The sequence below is a fragment of the Eleutherodactylus coqui genome, chromosome 2 (genome assembly GCF_035609145.1).
Source record: "Eleutherodactylus coqui strain aEleCoq1 chromosome 2, aEleCoq1.hap1, whole genome shotgun sequence".
NCBI lineage: Eukaryota > Metazoa > Chordata > Amphibia > Anura > Eleutherodactylidae > Eleutherodactylus > Eleutherodactylus coqui.
Window position 1 is genome coordinate 136093769 of NC_089838.1, and position 17330 is coordinate 136111098.

General features: G+C 43.0%; 1 protein-coding gene across 1 annotated transcript in view; it reads left to right on the top strand.

Annotated features, from left to right (window-relative positions):
• Positions 1-17014, top strand: part of RAB3IP (RAB3A interacting protein) — a 35740-nt gene extending 18726 nt beyond the window's left edge. Inside the window, exons 5-11 of the mRNA XM_066591628.1 lie at positions 3087-3164; positions 3864-4064; positions 5192-5320; positions 12895-13007; positions 13667-13766; positions 13843-13912; positions 16624-17014. Coding sequence (XP_066447725.1) covers positions 3087-3164; positions 3864-4064; positions 5192-5320; positions 12895-13007; positions 13667-13766; positions 13843-13912; positions 16624-16706 — 774 coding nt within the window. The 3' untranslated portion in view covers positions 16707-17014. The remainder of the gene's footprint in view (positions 1-3086; positions 3165-3863; positions 4065-5191; positions 5321-12894; positions 13008-13666; positions 13767-13842; positions 13913-16623) is intronic.
• Positions 17015-17330: the final 316 nt, after the last annotated feature.

Sequence of the window (17330 nt, forward strand, 5' to 3'; positions counted from 1 at the left end):
TTAATTCAATGTATTTAAGCTCTAAATCCATTTATGAGCTCATTATCGCAGACACAGGTTTATGTAAAATACCAACTTCTCTTAATTGATATTGCGATTCATTTCTGATTAAACCAGTCGTTTGTTACACTATAGTAATATTGTAAATCTAGATCTGCCAAGTATACTGTGAGTCAGTGTATTAGTACCCACATATGAGATACTACTTAAACACATTAAGAATTAGGTCATTTTGTGTCTTGCTTTGCTTTCCTCCTCCTCCTCCTCCTCCTCCTCCTCTCAAAATGTCATACGTTTTGCTGACAAAACTGTATAAAGACTTTTTTTGTCAGACGAGTTATAATTTTTCAAGGGTACCATGCAATGTATTGAAAAACGTTTCTAAGTGAGGTGCAATGGAAAGATGTATGTCGGATTTTGTTATGGGGGTTAAATAATACAGCCATACTATACTGAATTGCTGGGACACAGTCCACAGCCTAAGTTGTTGGCTTTATGGCTTTGAGGGTTTGTAGTGCACAACTGACATGCTGCTGAGATTTGTGGGCTGCAACTTTGAGATCAGTGTTTCTTTTTAAGTTTGGTTGGTAGGCGAAAGTCTGTTCTGTTGAGAAAATTAGTTCCACAGTGGTTGGATAGGTGTGAAGGAGAAGCGGCAGCATTGTCATACTGGGGAATAACTGATTATTCAGGTAGGGAAATGTAGGAAATATGTAGATTATGTCAGTGTTGAATTTTAAGACCAGGAGGAGGAGTGGCTGATACTCTTTTAAAGGAGGAGAGAAGGGCTGGGCACTGAGCTGTGAGATAAGCTTGCTGACTGATTCAACAGTTGGATATTTTGGGGGGGTTATGCTTCGACAATAATCAAGCTCATGTACTATTGCTGACACTAAAAATACTACTTCAGAAAGATGTACATTCTTTGCAAACTCCAAATCATGTGACTATTCATGGGGCTGATAGTTTCTTCCTTCGAGGCGATTCCTTTTGGCTAACTTCTCACATGGCCTCTTCAGTATACCATTCTCTGTGACCTCTCTCGATCAGATCTGTATACCTGTGCACATTCAGTGCTTCCTGTTTTGTACTGGAGTACCTGCAGGTCCATCTTAGACATTCCTTTCTGACTCTCCAATGGCAAGTACTCGCCATGAATCCCAGCCTTTCCAGCTGGAGAGGTATTCTGAAGAATCTCTCGGCACAAGGAACTTAAGCCAAAAAGAAGACCAACCTACAGATTAAATGTGTTGGAACGTCAGGCCATTCTTCTGTCCCTTCAACACTTTGCACTCCAACTGACAGTTCTGGTCCAAACTGATAATGCGATGACCGTCGTATACATAAATCATGAAGGCGGGACTTGCAGCACCAAGGTCATGGAGGAAGCGGCAAAGATCTTGATGTAGGCTGAAGATCATCTTCCAGTGCTCTCTGCAGTCCACATACCGGGAGTAGAAAACTGGATAGCAGACTTCCTTAGCAGAGAGACAGTTGACCTGGGAGAATGGGAACTACATCCCAATGTCTTTTAGGAACTTTGTCGAAGGTGGGGTCATCCGGATGTCTACCTCATAGCGTCCAGAATAAATTGGAATCTGCCAGTCTTTGTGGCCAGGTCTCAGGACCCCCAAGCTCGAGCAGTGGCTAGTGTAGTAGTTCATGGACATAATTCCTGTTCCTGTATATCTTTCCCCAATTCCACTAAACCCATAACTTCTGAAGAAGATCGAGATGAAAGGCCCTCCGGTGACTCATTGCCCCAGATTGGCCTTGCAGGGCATGGTACTCAGCTATAATCAACTCTCCATGGCGCGTACCTCTTCGAGAAGATCTTATTTTACTAGGACAGTCTTCCACCTTGAACTTGCCTTCACTTCGTTTAACAGCAAGGAGGTTGTAGCTGCGGTCAAGAGAGCCTGTTGATTTGCAGAAACTGTCATGCAAACCATGATGTAGACTATGATACTCTCTCCCTCGCATTTGGAAAAATTTCTTTCACTAGTGTGAAGTATGCAGAGTTTTTTTTGTTTGTTTTTTTTTTCCCCCCTTTCCTTCACCCTGTCCCCTGCCATTCCTACAGGAGGACCTGGATATGGGTTTGAGTCTCAGGCCACTCTCGCACACGGCGGCGTCAAAAAGCTACAATTTTTATCGGCTTTTTGGAACATGGGTTACTGTGTTCGACAGTGCTTTTTAACACACCTGATCATTGTGATGGGTGATGAGGTATGTTAAAAAGCACCAAAATAGAGCAGAAAGTGCTCGAAAATGGCAGCATTTTCTAAAAGCAGGTCTGTGAGGACCCATTGAAATGGGAGCGTTTACAGAGATTACAGTGGCGTTCAAAACACTGCTGTAAAAAAACGCATGTGAGAGAGTGGCCTTAGTCCTTTAAGGCCGCCTGCAGACGAGCGGGCCGGATCCGGCGGCGAGAATTCTCGCCGCGGGACCCGACCCAAGAGCCTGCAGGGACGAGCGCGTACTCGCCCGCGCCTGGCGGCCCCGGAGCCGGCGGCCGGGTGAGTGACGTTTCTGTGCGAGGCTCTCGGTGCAGTGTTAGAATTAAAGATGCTTTATATTGCTTTGATGTCTAATTAGATTACCAAATGGCACTCTGCTAATGTTTTATTTGTGGACTTGTTAGATTTCAAATTATTTAGTAGTTTCGTGTTGGTAATACATGATTGAATTTCTAAACTGTTAGATTTTTATTTTACTGTTATTAAAGAAGTTTTTGGGGAAAAAAAACATTTTCTCCATAATCCAACTTGCCAAGGTAAATAATAAAACTCCCCATTTAATCCACTGTCCCGGCTCCCTGCACATCCAGTCCATATCCATTCTACCCAAGTGTTTACAGGCTGCAGGGATGTCAAAGTTTGACCCTGCAACTTGTAAACAGGGCACCTGTAGGGAAAAGAGAGGTGCAGGGACTCGGGATGGGTGAGTATAGGCTATTTTATCTTTTTTAGCATGCCCAGCTGGATTTTGAAGAAATTTTTTTTTTTTTTTTTTTTTTTTAAACCCTTGATTGCTATCAGAAATGGAGGACATAAAATCTGTCATTCTTAAATTTGTTCCAGGAGGCACACAAAATGGTTCGTGAAGCAAATGTAAAACAGGCCACAGCAGAGAAGCAGCTGAAGGAAGCGCAGGGAAAGGTACGTGTTCATGTAAAATTCTTTCATTCACTTCACCTATTTGGTCTTGTATTTGAAACATCCACTTTGCCAATGATCTATGTACTTCAAGCTAATTTGGATTTGTTTACAGTTATATTTTTGTTGAAGTGTAAGATTGGAACGTGGATCTTGTGCCATGTATGTTTCCTTAGGGCCAGGTTACACATTCTATAACTTTTAACAAGACACTACAAAGCTCTGAAGTCCATCAGGAAAACACAACTGACTTGGCTTATAACCGCAAATGAAAGGATCTGGCACAGCAGCCTCTTGTCTCCTCTGTAAGCAGAGTATTCCTGTTGTGGGAGATTATCTTAGTATGGCTATACCCATACTATGTGCAGTTTATCATTCCAGCGATCTAGGTGTTTAGGTACAAATACACTGGGTATTAGGCCTGTTTTACACGGCTTACAAAATCGCACGATCAGTACGAAACGCATGGATGTGAAGCTCATGGTTTCCTATGTTTTGTTTTTTTTTTTGGTTTTTTTTAAGGCTACAAAACCTCTCGTGTGAAAGAAGCCATTGGAAACTATGAGCTTCACATACATGCGTTTTGTAGCAACATTATGTAGCCCATGTAAAAGAGCCCTTAGGAATTGATAGAATTTTTTTTTAATAACTTTTTTTAAGCATGTTTTTGTGTTTTTTGATGAAGAATGATATTTTTAATAGATTGATGTGTTGCAAGCAGAAGTTGCAGCCCTTAAAGCTCTTCTATCCACATCCCCAACCTCTCCGACAAAAGAGCTACAGCCTGGTGGGAAGACTCCATTCAAGAAAGGTCATGCAAGGAACAAAAGCACAAGCAGTGCTATGGGAGGTGGCACGCTGGACCTCACTGTAATGCAGCCAATTGTGAAAAAATGTAAAGAGGTAATGAAAATAATTTTGCCTGGTTTTATGAATTTTAACATCACTTTTTTTTTTGGAGTAGTCATTATTTGTAATGCCCTGCTATTATACTTTCACCCCTTGGCAACATGCATGTATGTTAGAAATGTGCAGGTTTGTATGGAGCTGGCTTTGACAGACGGCCACATTGGCTGAGATCAGGTGTTAATCCTTTAGATGCCAGGGTCAGCGCTGACTTAAGTATTTTAGATGGTCTAAATGCGATCCCCACTGATTAAAGCGGCCTCTGCACCTCAGTGAGCACTGCAGCCTCTTAAATATTTACATCTCAGCAACATGTGAAAAGAAATTTAAAATATTGAACTTTTTTAGTAGTAGTTAAACCAAAAAATTATATAAATTTGGTACTGCTGTACTCAAAGTAATCCAGAGAATAAAGTGAACATTTCACTTTTGCTGCAATGTGTCTGCTTTAGCTAATGCTCGTATTCTTGGTGAAATAACTGTGCTGCTGCACCTTTTCTTAGTACTATGCTTTTTTTTTTTTTTCTCTCCTCTATTACTCCTGGAAATTGGGTGTGTCCCTACACAGGCCAGTGTGTTGGGAGCAAAAATCCCCATTGACAAGGGGCATGGTAACACCCGGTTTTTACTTTTACATTTCCAGGGGGAATAGGAGGAATGACAACGCAGAGATCAAAGAAAAGATACTCCCGAAGTATCTGGGTAGTGTAAGTACTTACTAAAACAAACCAATCGGGAAAGTGGACAGCTCCTCTTTATTTTCAAAAGAGGTTTAACTGTGGTTTTACAGTATTGGATACGGTTTTACTTTTTAGAACTGTAACTTTTGTAATTGTGCTTACAACTGAATATTGTAAGCACAACCATTTATACTCGAGCGATGCATCTGTGAGCAGTTAAACAGAGACCCCTGAAGTAGTTGGTCGCGAGACTGGCAGACTGTGCAGCATGGGTAAGATTTGGTCTGCAACAAGAGAAAATGCTTTCGTTTGTGTTAGAACTGAATTGCTTTAAGAATTGGCAAGCTTTTGTAGACTTGATAATGATGCCAGTGCATATTCCACCTATCTAATATTTATGTGCAGATGTGTGATTTTTCGAATTTTTGTTTTTCAAATTTACAGACTGACTTATCGCTTTACAATGAATTCAAAGCATGGAAGGAAGAGCCACTGATGGATAGAACATGTCAGTTTTTGAACAGGATCTATCAAGAGGACATCTGTCCCTGTTTATCATTTCCAAAGAATGAGGTATGAAATGTCTTCAGGTTGACTGACTTCCTATAAAAGATCTTCTAATAATCATTTTTATATTGCAGTAGGATTATTTCCCTTCGACATCATGACAGCATACATCTGGAGGTTGCTCACCTGCTGACCTGATGGGACAGGAAAAGGCAGAGCATAAAAGAAACCTCCCCTCCACCAAACACCAGTGCTTTTCCTGTCCCTTCAGGACAGCAGCGGCAGAGCTCCAGCGATGCTGTCCCATGCCGGAGGTTCCAGGGCTTACCGGTGAGCGGCGGCATCTCTCCTGGCAGCCCCGGTTGCCCCAGTGGGAAGTACCTCATCTGGGAGCTAACCGGGGACTGCGTGGGCCTGGGTCCAAGTATGGGCTTTCCGGCACCACTGCGGCCGTCATTTAGGCGGCGGCTGCCATCTCTGGGTCCAGGGCCGAGCAGCAGCATTCCTCAAGGGGGCTTGGCCTCGGCGGAGCTCCGGGAGTGACGCAGTGACGTTAGACGCTCTGCAAGGGGGCGTGGCCTAGCGTGAAAGGGCCGTGGCTTAGCGCGGCTGGCGCCGGATTCAATTTTTAAAGCTCCTCTGCACCAGGGAAGACGGCTGGTGTTTCTTCACGCTGGGGAATCGATCCTAAGTACAGGAGTTGATCCCACAAGCGCATGATGTCAGCCAGAGAGGACCCAGAGAATCTCCAAACTGTAAGTGGTCCAGTGGGCCAACCTACAGACACCTGCACTACATACACTTCCTGACTAAGAGTTCTCCCTTGCCATTTCAGGACAGGGATACTCAAAAACCTAGGGAGGCTAGGAGGAGGAGTAAAAAGTGTCCAGTGTGCTTGGCCAAACTCGACGACTCCTACACTAAAACATTATGTGCCGTTTGTTCTGCAGGAGGAAAAATCTTCCCTTATGTCCGAAATTCGGTCGGTTGTCCGGGAAGAAGTTCAGTCCTCCCTCTCGGACCTCCAACCTGGGCCCTCAGGGGTTACACGAAGGTCTGCTCCGGCTGTGTCAGAGTCCGACTCTGACATGGCGGAAGATTTGGAGTTTGATAGTCTTGGGGAAGTGTTGCAGGAGGAGAAAAAGTACCTTTTTTCCACCGCTGACATGGATCAACTTTTAAAAGCTGTACGTAGAACCATGCTGGTGGAGGAAGATGTGCAGCAACCCCGCACGGCGCAAGACGATATGTTTGCGGGATTGCTTCCACAACGGAAATCTTCGTTTCCTGTAAATGCCACATTCAAACAACTAATCCTGAACGAGTGGGATTGTGTGGATCAGGCTCCGCTAATCCCTAGGGAGTTCAAGGAGCGCCTTTTATTTGCGGGAGACGAGGTGGCGTTTCTGGACGAAATGCCGAAAGTAGATGCGGCTATCGCTATGGTGTCCAGGAAGTCTGGATTACCATTTGAAGATACGTCCCACTTAAAGGACTCCTTGGACAATAAAGTGGACATGACCATGCGTAAGGCCTGGTCCACGTCCAGCCTTATTATAAAATCCAATATCGCGGCCACTTCTGTGGCTCGCTCCATGGCGGTCTGGCTGGATCAGCTCGCGTCCCTAATTGACCAAAAAGCCTCCAGGGAAGAGTTTGTGAGCGGCATCCCTCTGCTACAGATGGCAACGGGGTTTCTGGCGGAAGCCTCTATGGAAACGGTCCGCTTCGGAGCTCGCATGGCAGCCCTATCCAACACCGCCAGAAGGGCAGTCTGGGTAAAGGAGTGGTCGGGGGACTTAACATCCAAAAACAAGCTGTGTACCCTACCCTTTCGGGGCGCACGCATTTTTGGACTGGACCTGGATCGCCTGCTGGAAAAAGCAGCTGACAAGAACCAGGGACTGCCAGCCATCAGACCGCCCAAGAGACCCTTCACTCCACGTCCCTCGTCTACATACGCTGGGAAAGGGAAGACCGGAAGATGGTCTTATCCGAAGGGTGGAAGGGGTAAGACTCTTATTGTTGTCCCTCAGCCCGCATCTTCGTGCCCGGTGGGCGGTAGACTGGCTCGTTTTGCCACTAGTTGGCGTAACATAACGACTAACGAGTGGGTGCTACACCTGGTGGCGGAGGGGTACAAGATCGAACTAGAATCTCGCCCCCCTGACAGATTTATTGTAACCTCAATCCAGTCTCCAGCCCTAGAGCAGGCTCTGTTGAGAGGTGTACAGAACCTGCTGGATCTTGGCGCGGTTATCCCCGTCCCCAAGAAGGAACAGGGGAAGGGATTTTATTCCCCCCCCTTTTTCTGGTTCCCAAACCAGATGGCTCCCACCGCACAATAATTAACCTCAAAGAACTGAATAAATTCATTGAGTATAGGAAATTTAAAATGGAGACTATCAGCACTGCAACTCCCCTAATTGCCAGGGATAATGTAATGGCTACAATTGACCTAAAGGATACTTACTTTCACTTCCCTATTTACGCCAACTCGCAAAAGTTCCTGAGGTTTGCGCTGAGAATGGAAGGGGAAATCTGTCACTTTCAGTTTTTGCCTCCCATTTGGAATTTCCTCTGCTCCGCGGATTTTTTCCAAGGTGGTGATAGAAATGCTTGCCTTTTTGCGCAATCGTGGGATTATTATCGTCCCCTACTTGGGCGACTTCCTGTTGGTGGCAGATTCCCCGACTATTCTGAGGTCACACTTGGGTTCCACGCTTCAACTGTTTAAGGACCTGGGTTGGATTATTAATGATCTAAAATCCAATATGGAACCAGAAACCAGGAAAAAATTCCTGGGAGTCATTCTGGATTCCAGTCTCCAAAATTCGTCCCTTCCTCCTCTAAGGAAACAGCTTATTTTAGAGGAATGTTCCACTCTCTATAAAAAATCTAGAGTAACAGTAAGAGATGCAATGCGGATCCTGGGGCTAATGACTTCGTGTATTGGGTGGTTCCCTGGGCCCAGTTTCATAGTCGCGGTCTCCAGTCACTAATCCTTCAGAATTGGGACAAGTAACAGTCCTCGACCAGACAATCTCTATTTCTGCTAAAGCCAGATCTTCACTCCGCTGGTGGTTGTCATCGGACAACCTTTCACGGTCATCCGAATGGAACTTGGACCCTGCAATAATAATCACAACAGATGCCAGCGCCAAAGGGTGGGGGGGCCCACTTTGAAGGCGGTCATATACAGGGTACTTGGGACGCTCATGAGAGATCTGGTTCGTCTAACTTTAGAGAACTTAATGCGGTGTGGAAATCCCTACGTAGCCTGCAATCGCTCTTAGGGATGAAGCATGTGAGGATCTTTTCAGATAATATGACGACAGTGTCACTCATTCGCCACCAGGGTACCACCAGGAATCCTCTACTGCAGCAGTTGGCGGGAAGGATCCTTCAGTGGGCGGAACTCACAACCAAGTCACTGTCGGCCTTTCACATAAAAGGAGCCGAGAATTCAGCTACGGACTTTCTAAGCAGGAAGAAAGTGGACCCAGGAGAGTGGGAACTCCATCCCGAGGTGTTCAGCCTGCTTGTGACGAAATGGGGGGTACCAGAAATAGACCTATTTGCGTCAAACGCAAATACCAAGTGCTGGCTTTTCTTTTCCCGAGGCGCGGAGAAACAGGCCTTGGGCACGAACGCTCTCTCTCACCCCTGGGTTTGGGACTTGGCGTACACTTTTCTCCCTTTACCATTAATTCCGCTCCTACTAAGGAAATTACTGCGGTCAAGCCTGTCAGTAATTCTGGTAGCACCTTATTGGCCCAAAAGACCTTGGTTTCCCCTCCTGAGATCTCTGTCAGTAGGAGAGCCTTTCCACCTTCCACCAAGACCGGACCTATTGCTGCAGGGCCCTCTTCTTTACCTGGAGGTTCACAAGTTCAGGCTTACGGCCTGGATCTTGAACGGGTAAAATTCTTGGGGAAGGGTCTTTCTCCTAACGTAATTTCCACTATTAGTGAGAGCCTTAAACCCTCGACAAAAAAAGATCTATTCCAAAGTCTGGAAAAAATTCTCAGAGTGGATGGGCCAGGACATCCAGCAGTTAGATCAGCCAGACATCCGTAAAATCCTAGATTTTCTCCAGGCGGGCCTGGATAAAGGGTTGAGTCCGAATACCCTCAAAGTCCAAGTCGCGGCTTTGGGGGCATTCTTTGATCTCGCGCTTGCGGAGCACAGGTGGATTAGGAGATTTCTTAGAGGGGCAAGTAGATTGCATCCATTTACAAGGCTTACGGCACCCCCCTGGGATCTGACCATAGTCCTTCAGGCCTTCTGCGATCCCCTATTTGAACCTATTAGAGATCTATCCATCGCCTTGCTGACGTATAAGGTAGCCCTCCTTGTGGCAGTCACGTCGGCTAGACGCGTGGGTGAAATCCAGGCCCTCTCACGAAGGGCCCCATATATGACTATTCACCCAGACAAAATAGTATTTTCTTTAGACCCGTCCTTTCAGCCTAAAGTCTTGTCAGATTTCCACAGAGGCCAGCCAATAGTCATTCCAGCCTTCTGCCAAGATTTCAAAAACGAAAAGGAGCAGAAGCTCCATAATCTAGATGTCAAAAGAGCTGTACTAGCGTACCTTGAGGCAACGGAAAGTTTCAGAAAGACTGATAAACTTTTCATTCAATTTCAGGGGCAGGCCAAAGGAAGGGCCGCTTCTAAGGATGTGATCGCCCGGTGGCTCAGGAGAGCTGTCCAGGAGGCTTACAAGGCCAAGGGCATCCCTCCTCCAGATGGATTGAAGGCCCACTCGACGAGAGCGGTGACATCTTCAGAAAGAGCGCACGCGTCAATCGAGCAGATTTGTAACGCAGCCACGTGGACTTCTGGCCATACTTTTATTAAACACTACAGGCTGGACTTTAAATGTAGTCAGGACGCAACCTTCGGTAGGAAGGTGCTCCAAGCGGTAATCCCTCCCTAAAAAAGCCCATGCCAGTTATTTGGTATTCCTCCAGGTGTATGCTGTCATGATGTCGAAGGGAAAACGGGAATTTTTCTTACCGATAATTCCCTTTCTTGAAGGCATCATGACAGCATACAGGCTTTTTCCCCCCCTACCGACATGGTTACCCTTGTTTTGTCCAACACATGAGGTAATGTGTATGCTTATGTTTTTTTGTCTGAGGTGTGTGATGTCAATAAAAACACACCTTCTGGTTAAGTATTCTGTCACTGTGGTTATTGGGAACGCACTGGTGTTTGGTGGAGGGGAGGTTTCTTTTATGCTCTGCCTTTTCCTGTCCCATCAGGTCAGCAGGTGAGCAACCTCCAGATGTATGCTGTCATGATGCCTTCAAGAAAGGGAATTATCGGTAAGAAAAATTCCCGTTTTTTTTTTTTTGTACTTTCTACTTTACTATTGGTTTACTAGGAAAATCTTGAATGAAGTTAAAAAAAATTGCTATAAAGTGCTTTGTACAATGATACAGGACTGAGCTGTATCTGTGGCAACCATACAGTGCCAGTAGTTGCCCTTGTAAAGCTCCTATTTTCAGGTTGCCTCCAAACAAGATGATCATGCTTCATTGAAGTTACACTTTAATATTCAGAATGCCCTATATAGGAACTTCTCAATGGGATAACTGTTAAACACTAATGGCAGAAGATAACATTTAAACTGTTCCGTTAGTTTACATCCATTGAAATAACTTTCTTGTAGTCGGAAAAATTGTCACCACAGATGCAGTGTTTAATGAATTGTCCATTAATTGTTGGATATTTGGCAAATCTGTGCTCAGCTTAAGGGCTAATTCAGACGACCGTATATCGGCTGGGTTTTCACGACGGGCCGATATACGGTGTCCTTGTCTGCACTGAGGGGGGGGGGGGGTGGAAGAGCCAGAAGCAGGAACTGAGCTCCCGCCCCTTGTCACTATTTGCAATACTGACCGGGGCAGAGCTAAGCTCAGTTCCTGCTCCTGGCTCTTCCACCCCCCACCCCACTCCCCCTCAGACAAGGACACTGTATATCGGCCCGGCATGAAAACGCAGCCGATACACGGCCGTCTGAATAAGCCCTAAAGGTTATCAACGCTTTCACTGACTTTTTGGGTATATGTATGTATGTATGTATGTATGTGTGTATATATATATATGTATATGTATATATTATATGTATATATGTGTATATATATATATATATATATATATATATATATATATATATATATATATATATATATATATATATATATATATATATATATATATATATTAGACGAAAGCCCTGACTGACTCACTCGCCAAAAGTTCTCCAACTTCCTGATGTCGTAGAAACATTAAATTTGGCACAAGCATAGATTATCTCCAAAATAGGAAAAGTAATTGGGTCCCAACTCGATTATTCAATTCTAGCGCAAAAGAATTGGCATCTAAATCACTTCCCAATGTCATAGAAACTTAAAATTTGGCACGGGCATTGATTGTCATAAATAGGAAGAGCTAATGGGTCCCAATTCGATTATTCAATTCTAAGCGCAAAAGAATTAGCGTCCAAATTTTACGTACGGAATGTATTTTTCTCACTTTCCAGTGTCATAGAAACGTGAAATTTGGCACAAGCATTGATTATGTCATAAATAGTAAAAGCTAATGGGCCCCAACTCAATTATTCAATTCTATGCGCAAAAGAATTAGCATCCAAATTTTACGTACGGAATGTAATTTTCTCACTTTCCGGTGTCATAGAAACGTGAAATTTGGCAGGAGCATTGATTATGTCATAAATAGGAAAAGCTAATGGGTCTCAACTCGATTATTCAATTCTATGCGCAAAAGAATTAGTGTCCAAATTTTACGTATGGAATCTAATTCTCTCACTTCCTGATGTCATTTTATATAAAGGAAACGTCGCATGGTTAGCTCCCTGTGGTGTTTCCTGGGTAACGCAGGGAACTATGCAAAATGGTGAACATATGTTTTTCCGGTATCTCTAAAGTAACCACGACTTCATAAGATTTCCGTGTGCACACCAGATAAACACCAGTACCAAATTAACTCGGGCGAAGCCGGGTATATCAGCTAGTTTTTATATAAAATTGTTTTTCATATTGGATGGTTTTTAAAATGTACAGTTTTCTACACTTATCATTCTGCTCCAATACACTGCATGTGGGTGGGCTAAGATTTTTGCAGGTTTGAACTCTGACAAACGAGGGGAAGAGACCACTGCACTTTGTAGTTAGGAAGTGTAATGACCTTCTAATTGGCTAAATAATACGACCCAGTCCAATTCCTTTCCCCTCAAACCCCATGATATGACCTACCCCACCTGATTTAACCTGCATGTAATAGATCCTCTGCCTCTTTCCTCTCACTAGTTTCGGAGTCTGATTCTGCACAGATTTTAGTCCTCCAGCTTGCTATGTAATGGATGGAGTACAGCGCAGGCATATAAATAAATGTTTGAGAAATCTTAACATCCAATTAAAAAATAAAAAAAATAAAAAAAAGCTTTTCATGTAAAAACTATACATTAAAAAAAGTGTCCATAGCCTTTAAAAATCGAAGCCAACTATAAAAATCTCTTGCACTCTGGTGCACCTTTTCTGAGTAACTAAATAGAGAATGGTATTGATTAGATGTTGCTAATGGGGCTTAATGCTATTTTCATCTTGTAGCTGGCAGCAGCTGTTCTTGAAGCTGTTGAAAATAATACTTTGAGTATTGAACCTGCGGGTCTTCAGCCAGTTCGATTTGTGAAAGCCTCGGCTGTTGAATGTGGAGGACCAAAGTAAGTAAAGCAAAAAAAGGAATAATGTGAAAAGAAAAGAAATGATCAGCTCCCCTCCTCTATAACGGGAAAATCCAGGATCATGCATGCATATATGTACGGAGTATTAGAACGGCAATTGTAGACATCCAACACGATAGTGTCAGCTCTACGTACAAAATATATGCTTTATTTCCTTTATAGACAGGACATCACATAGCACAGAAGACTTGTTTCTACCGACAAGCTGTCTTTGATATGTATATTACAGCCCTGCTGTATATTACCAAAGTTATTCCTATGCCTGTAGGTTGCTTATATAGGTATCTAATATAGATTATTTGTATTTCATTTATATGAGAGAAGTTGCAGGTAAATCGTTAATAGAATGTTTTCACGTTATTTTGTGTTTCTATAGACTGTTTGCAAAGTGATTACGCTTATAGGGTTCTGTTAAGCTATTTTGATGTAAGAAGCACATTTATTTACAGTAGAAGTGCTATAAAGCGGTTCCTCTGTTCTATAAAGTTTCTGTAATGGGATGACTGACCACTTTTAGATGATTTTTTTGTTGTTGGATAAAAGTAACTTCAAACGTGAGGAATTCTGCTTTTAAACATTTATTGTAATTGTCTAAAACATGTTTTATTGTTACTAATGTATTACTATTTGTCTTTTAGAAAATGCGCTCTGAGTGGTCAAACAAAGTCATGTAAGCACAGAATCAAACTTGGAGACTCCAGCAATTATTACTATATTTCTCCATGCTGTAGATATAGGGTGAGTAGGATGAGAATGCTTGTTTTACGCCCCTTAATGTATATGTATACTAATGCATTTTACTTTTGTTTTGCAGATTACCTCTGTATGTAATTTCTTCACATATATTAGGTACATTCATCAAGGACTCGTAAAACAGCAGGATGGTGAGCAAATATTGTAGGATTGCTTATAAGACCAAACTATTGTGAATCATGTTATGTATTGTACCAGAAGCCATATTTCCTGGTTTGTAGAACGAAAGCTGAAAGGTGGAATATATTTAATTGGCGCTAAGTTAATGAGTTCTTGAAGTTGAGGTGTTGGAAGCAGGAAAAATAGGCAAGTGTAAGGATCTGAACAACTTTTGAGAAGGGCCAAATAATGAAAGCTAGATGACTTGATTATAGCTTCTCTATGGCACGTCTTGAGACTCTCCAACATCCAGTGGTTAGTAGTAAAAGTGGTCCAAGGAAGGGTAACCAGTCAACTGGAACCCAAGACTTGATGCATGCAGGGAGTGAAAGCTAGTTTGTCTGGTCCAATCCAAGAGAAGAGCTACTGTAGCGCAAATTGCTTAAAAAATAATTTTGGTGATGATAAACGTGTCAAAACAAATGTTACTGCATAGCTGCAGACTGGTCAGGGTGCTCATTATGGTCCCTGTACTCTGTGCACAATGTGAAAAAGACAAGCCAGAGGAGGCAATGCTCTGCTGGAAAACCCTGAGCCATGGTACCAGCTACCTAAATATTGATGCAGACCAGATATACCCTTTCATGACTATGATAAAAACTGTTCAGGAATGGTCTGAGTAGCATGATGAATTAAAGGGGATGGCTTAGCCTTCAGATTCCCCAAATCTTAATCCAATCGACATATATGCGATATGCTGGAAAAACAAGTCTGATCCTTTTGAGGTCACGCCTCACAATTTACAGGACTTAAAGGGGTATTCCTGGAATGCTAAACATGGCCAAAAATATTGTATGCAAAACATTTGTGTTATACCTTTATAACTATTGGTAATATATTCTCTAGTAGTTCTTTTCTTCTTTTTTTTTTTTTTCTCACGGCAAGAATGTGCATTTGCATGATGCTCTCTGTACTCAGTTCACGTCATTGGTATGAAAACGGCTGTGTAATTGTCTGGGAGGAGACACAAGGCTACTGGGAAATGCAGTTTTCCCACAAGGAAAGTGTAGTCACGTACTGGGATGCTGGACAATACAGTTTTCTCTATGGAGGCAGAAAATTAAACGGGAACTAAAGGGAGATAGAAGAGAAGAAAACTACATAAGTTTGTTAGGGCGAGTTTCTCTGTTTCGTAGTTATGAGGGGGTACAGACCTCTGAAGAAACCTCAGATTGTGGGACACTCCTATAAAAGAGTAACTTCACTTTTATTAAACTTTTGACACTTCTCTCTGACATGTGAAAACTTTTCTGGATCTGTGGGAGTTTCTCTGTTGAGACCCCTGCTGCACTCCCTCAAATACTGCCCTTTCAGCTGTCTTCACTGATTTTTGGCTTCTCCCCGCAGCTAAAGACTGCCTCATAACTTCTATGAGGCAGTCTTCAGCTGTCGGGAAGAGCAGCAAAGACAGCTGAGGGGGCACAGTGTTTGGGTGAGCACTGCAGACCCTCATTCCATCACTCAGCGGGAGTATCAGCAGTACCCCTACTGATCAAAACTTCTATTTCAAAACTTTGACAAAAGTAGTTGCTCTTTTAAAATATGTCCTGTTAATGTCTTGGTGCCAGACACCACCAGACACCTTCAGAAGTCTCCTAGTGTCCAATCTTCAGGCACACTCCTAAGCCCAGATGGAGTATGGATTTAAAGCATACCTGAATTTTTAGCAGATTTTCCAAAAATGTACCAGTTTCTACTTACCCTCTCATTTGTTTATACCGTTTTAAGCCTGTAATTTCTGAGATGGTCTTCCCCATTTTTCTGCTGTTTGCAATCCACTTTCAAGGAAGGAGTGTCTAGCAAGCCAGTAGTTCACTGTCCTGTACTTCCCTGCCCTTCCCATGCTGCATTGCACAATCTTTTGTTCAGTCTGCAGGGGGGCAGTATCTGAATGCCAACCTCTCTTCTGCCCCGGGATGATCCAAGCTTTTAGAGACCTTCTAGACAAATGGTTAGAAAACCCACTATAATGTGTGCAACACACATTTGCATGCTGTCACAGCAAGAGAGGCAGAAATTGTGGAGATCCTTATCCCAGAGTCTGCTGATCTGTCAACCTGTGGTCGGTCTGAGTGCAGGGTAGCTGTCTGTGAATATGGTTCCTCCCCTGTTGCTATGGAACCATCCCGGTGTCCTTCTTAGTGTAGAAGCTCCGTACTTAATGACAGGGTCAATTGCAGACAAGCTGGTAGGGAGGCCCCTAGTGGCAGCCACTTCAAACGTGATTTGCAGATATAAGGCAACAAACTTTTTAATGGAAGTATATTACAGAAATGATGAGACGAATAAAAGCTTAGTAGATGAACAGAAGTTGTCTGAAAAGTTAGTGCCCCTTTTCACCCCTTCAGTGGCAGGTTTAGGTAGTCCTCGGCACATTTCAGTGCAGCAAGCCCCGGAGATTTTCTGGCCGTGCCCCTAAGAGGGTTAAATGAATTAAGGTCGTCTTCTCCTGAACTTTTTCCTACAGATATGCACATCAGTCTGCTCTGCTTCTGCTCTATAACATGCTGCCTGCAGTTTGCCATGTCATTGTGACACATTCCTTTTAAAAGCTACAGTCAGTCTACAAATATGGACATAGATTGAGTGGTCACTAATAATAAAATTGTAGATTAGATTATTATTTTTGATATACAACATGTATTTCTGTATGTATGAATGTGTTTTTTGTTTTTTCTTATAGCTGATCAGATGTTCTGGGAAATTATGCAGTTGAGGAAGGAGATGTCTCGTGCAAAGCTTGGGTTTTTCAAAGAAGAACTTTAATATACTATAATAATATATCTGGACTTTGATACTTTTTCGGAACCATGAAGGAAGAAATGCAGACGGCTAGCCGTAACACAGGGATTTGCATATCTAAGCCACTGAAATAACTAGATATCACAACATATCTATACTGTTCTTTGTGAGCTACACTACTTAGAGTTCATGTGATAATCTCAAATTGACTTGTCCTGTGTGCGCCTGATATTATTGACTGCTACGATTCTGGTAAGCATTTGCTGGCATTACATCTGTAAATTATTAGTCACATACAAATTTTAAGAAATAAATGAGTAGTTTGAAATTTACCTTCTTGTTTTTGTGTACGTGTAATAGTTGGGCTCTTGGGGCTTTGAAGGGCCTTCATGTTGGATAAGTGTTGTGACTCGTCAAGTTTCTACAGGAACTCCACTTTAGCATTTTACTGGACTGTTGCTACTTTTTGAAAGTGTTGTTTTTTTTTTAAATTTTGGGTGCTTGCAAGCATAAACAAGTAACTTTCCTCTAAACGGTAAGGTAAGTGTAAAAATGTCTTGCTGCAAATAGATTGCTTATTTTGAGGGAAGGGGTTGGTACAGGATGAGTAATGGCACATTAAGTGAATCCTAAGTTTTGGTTTCTGCT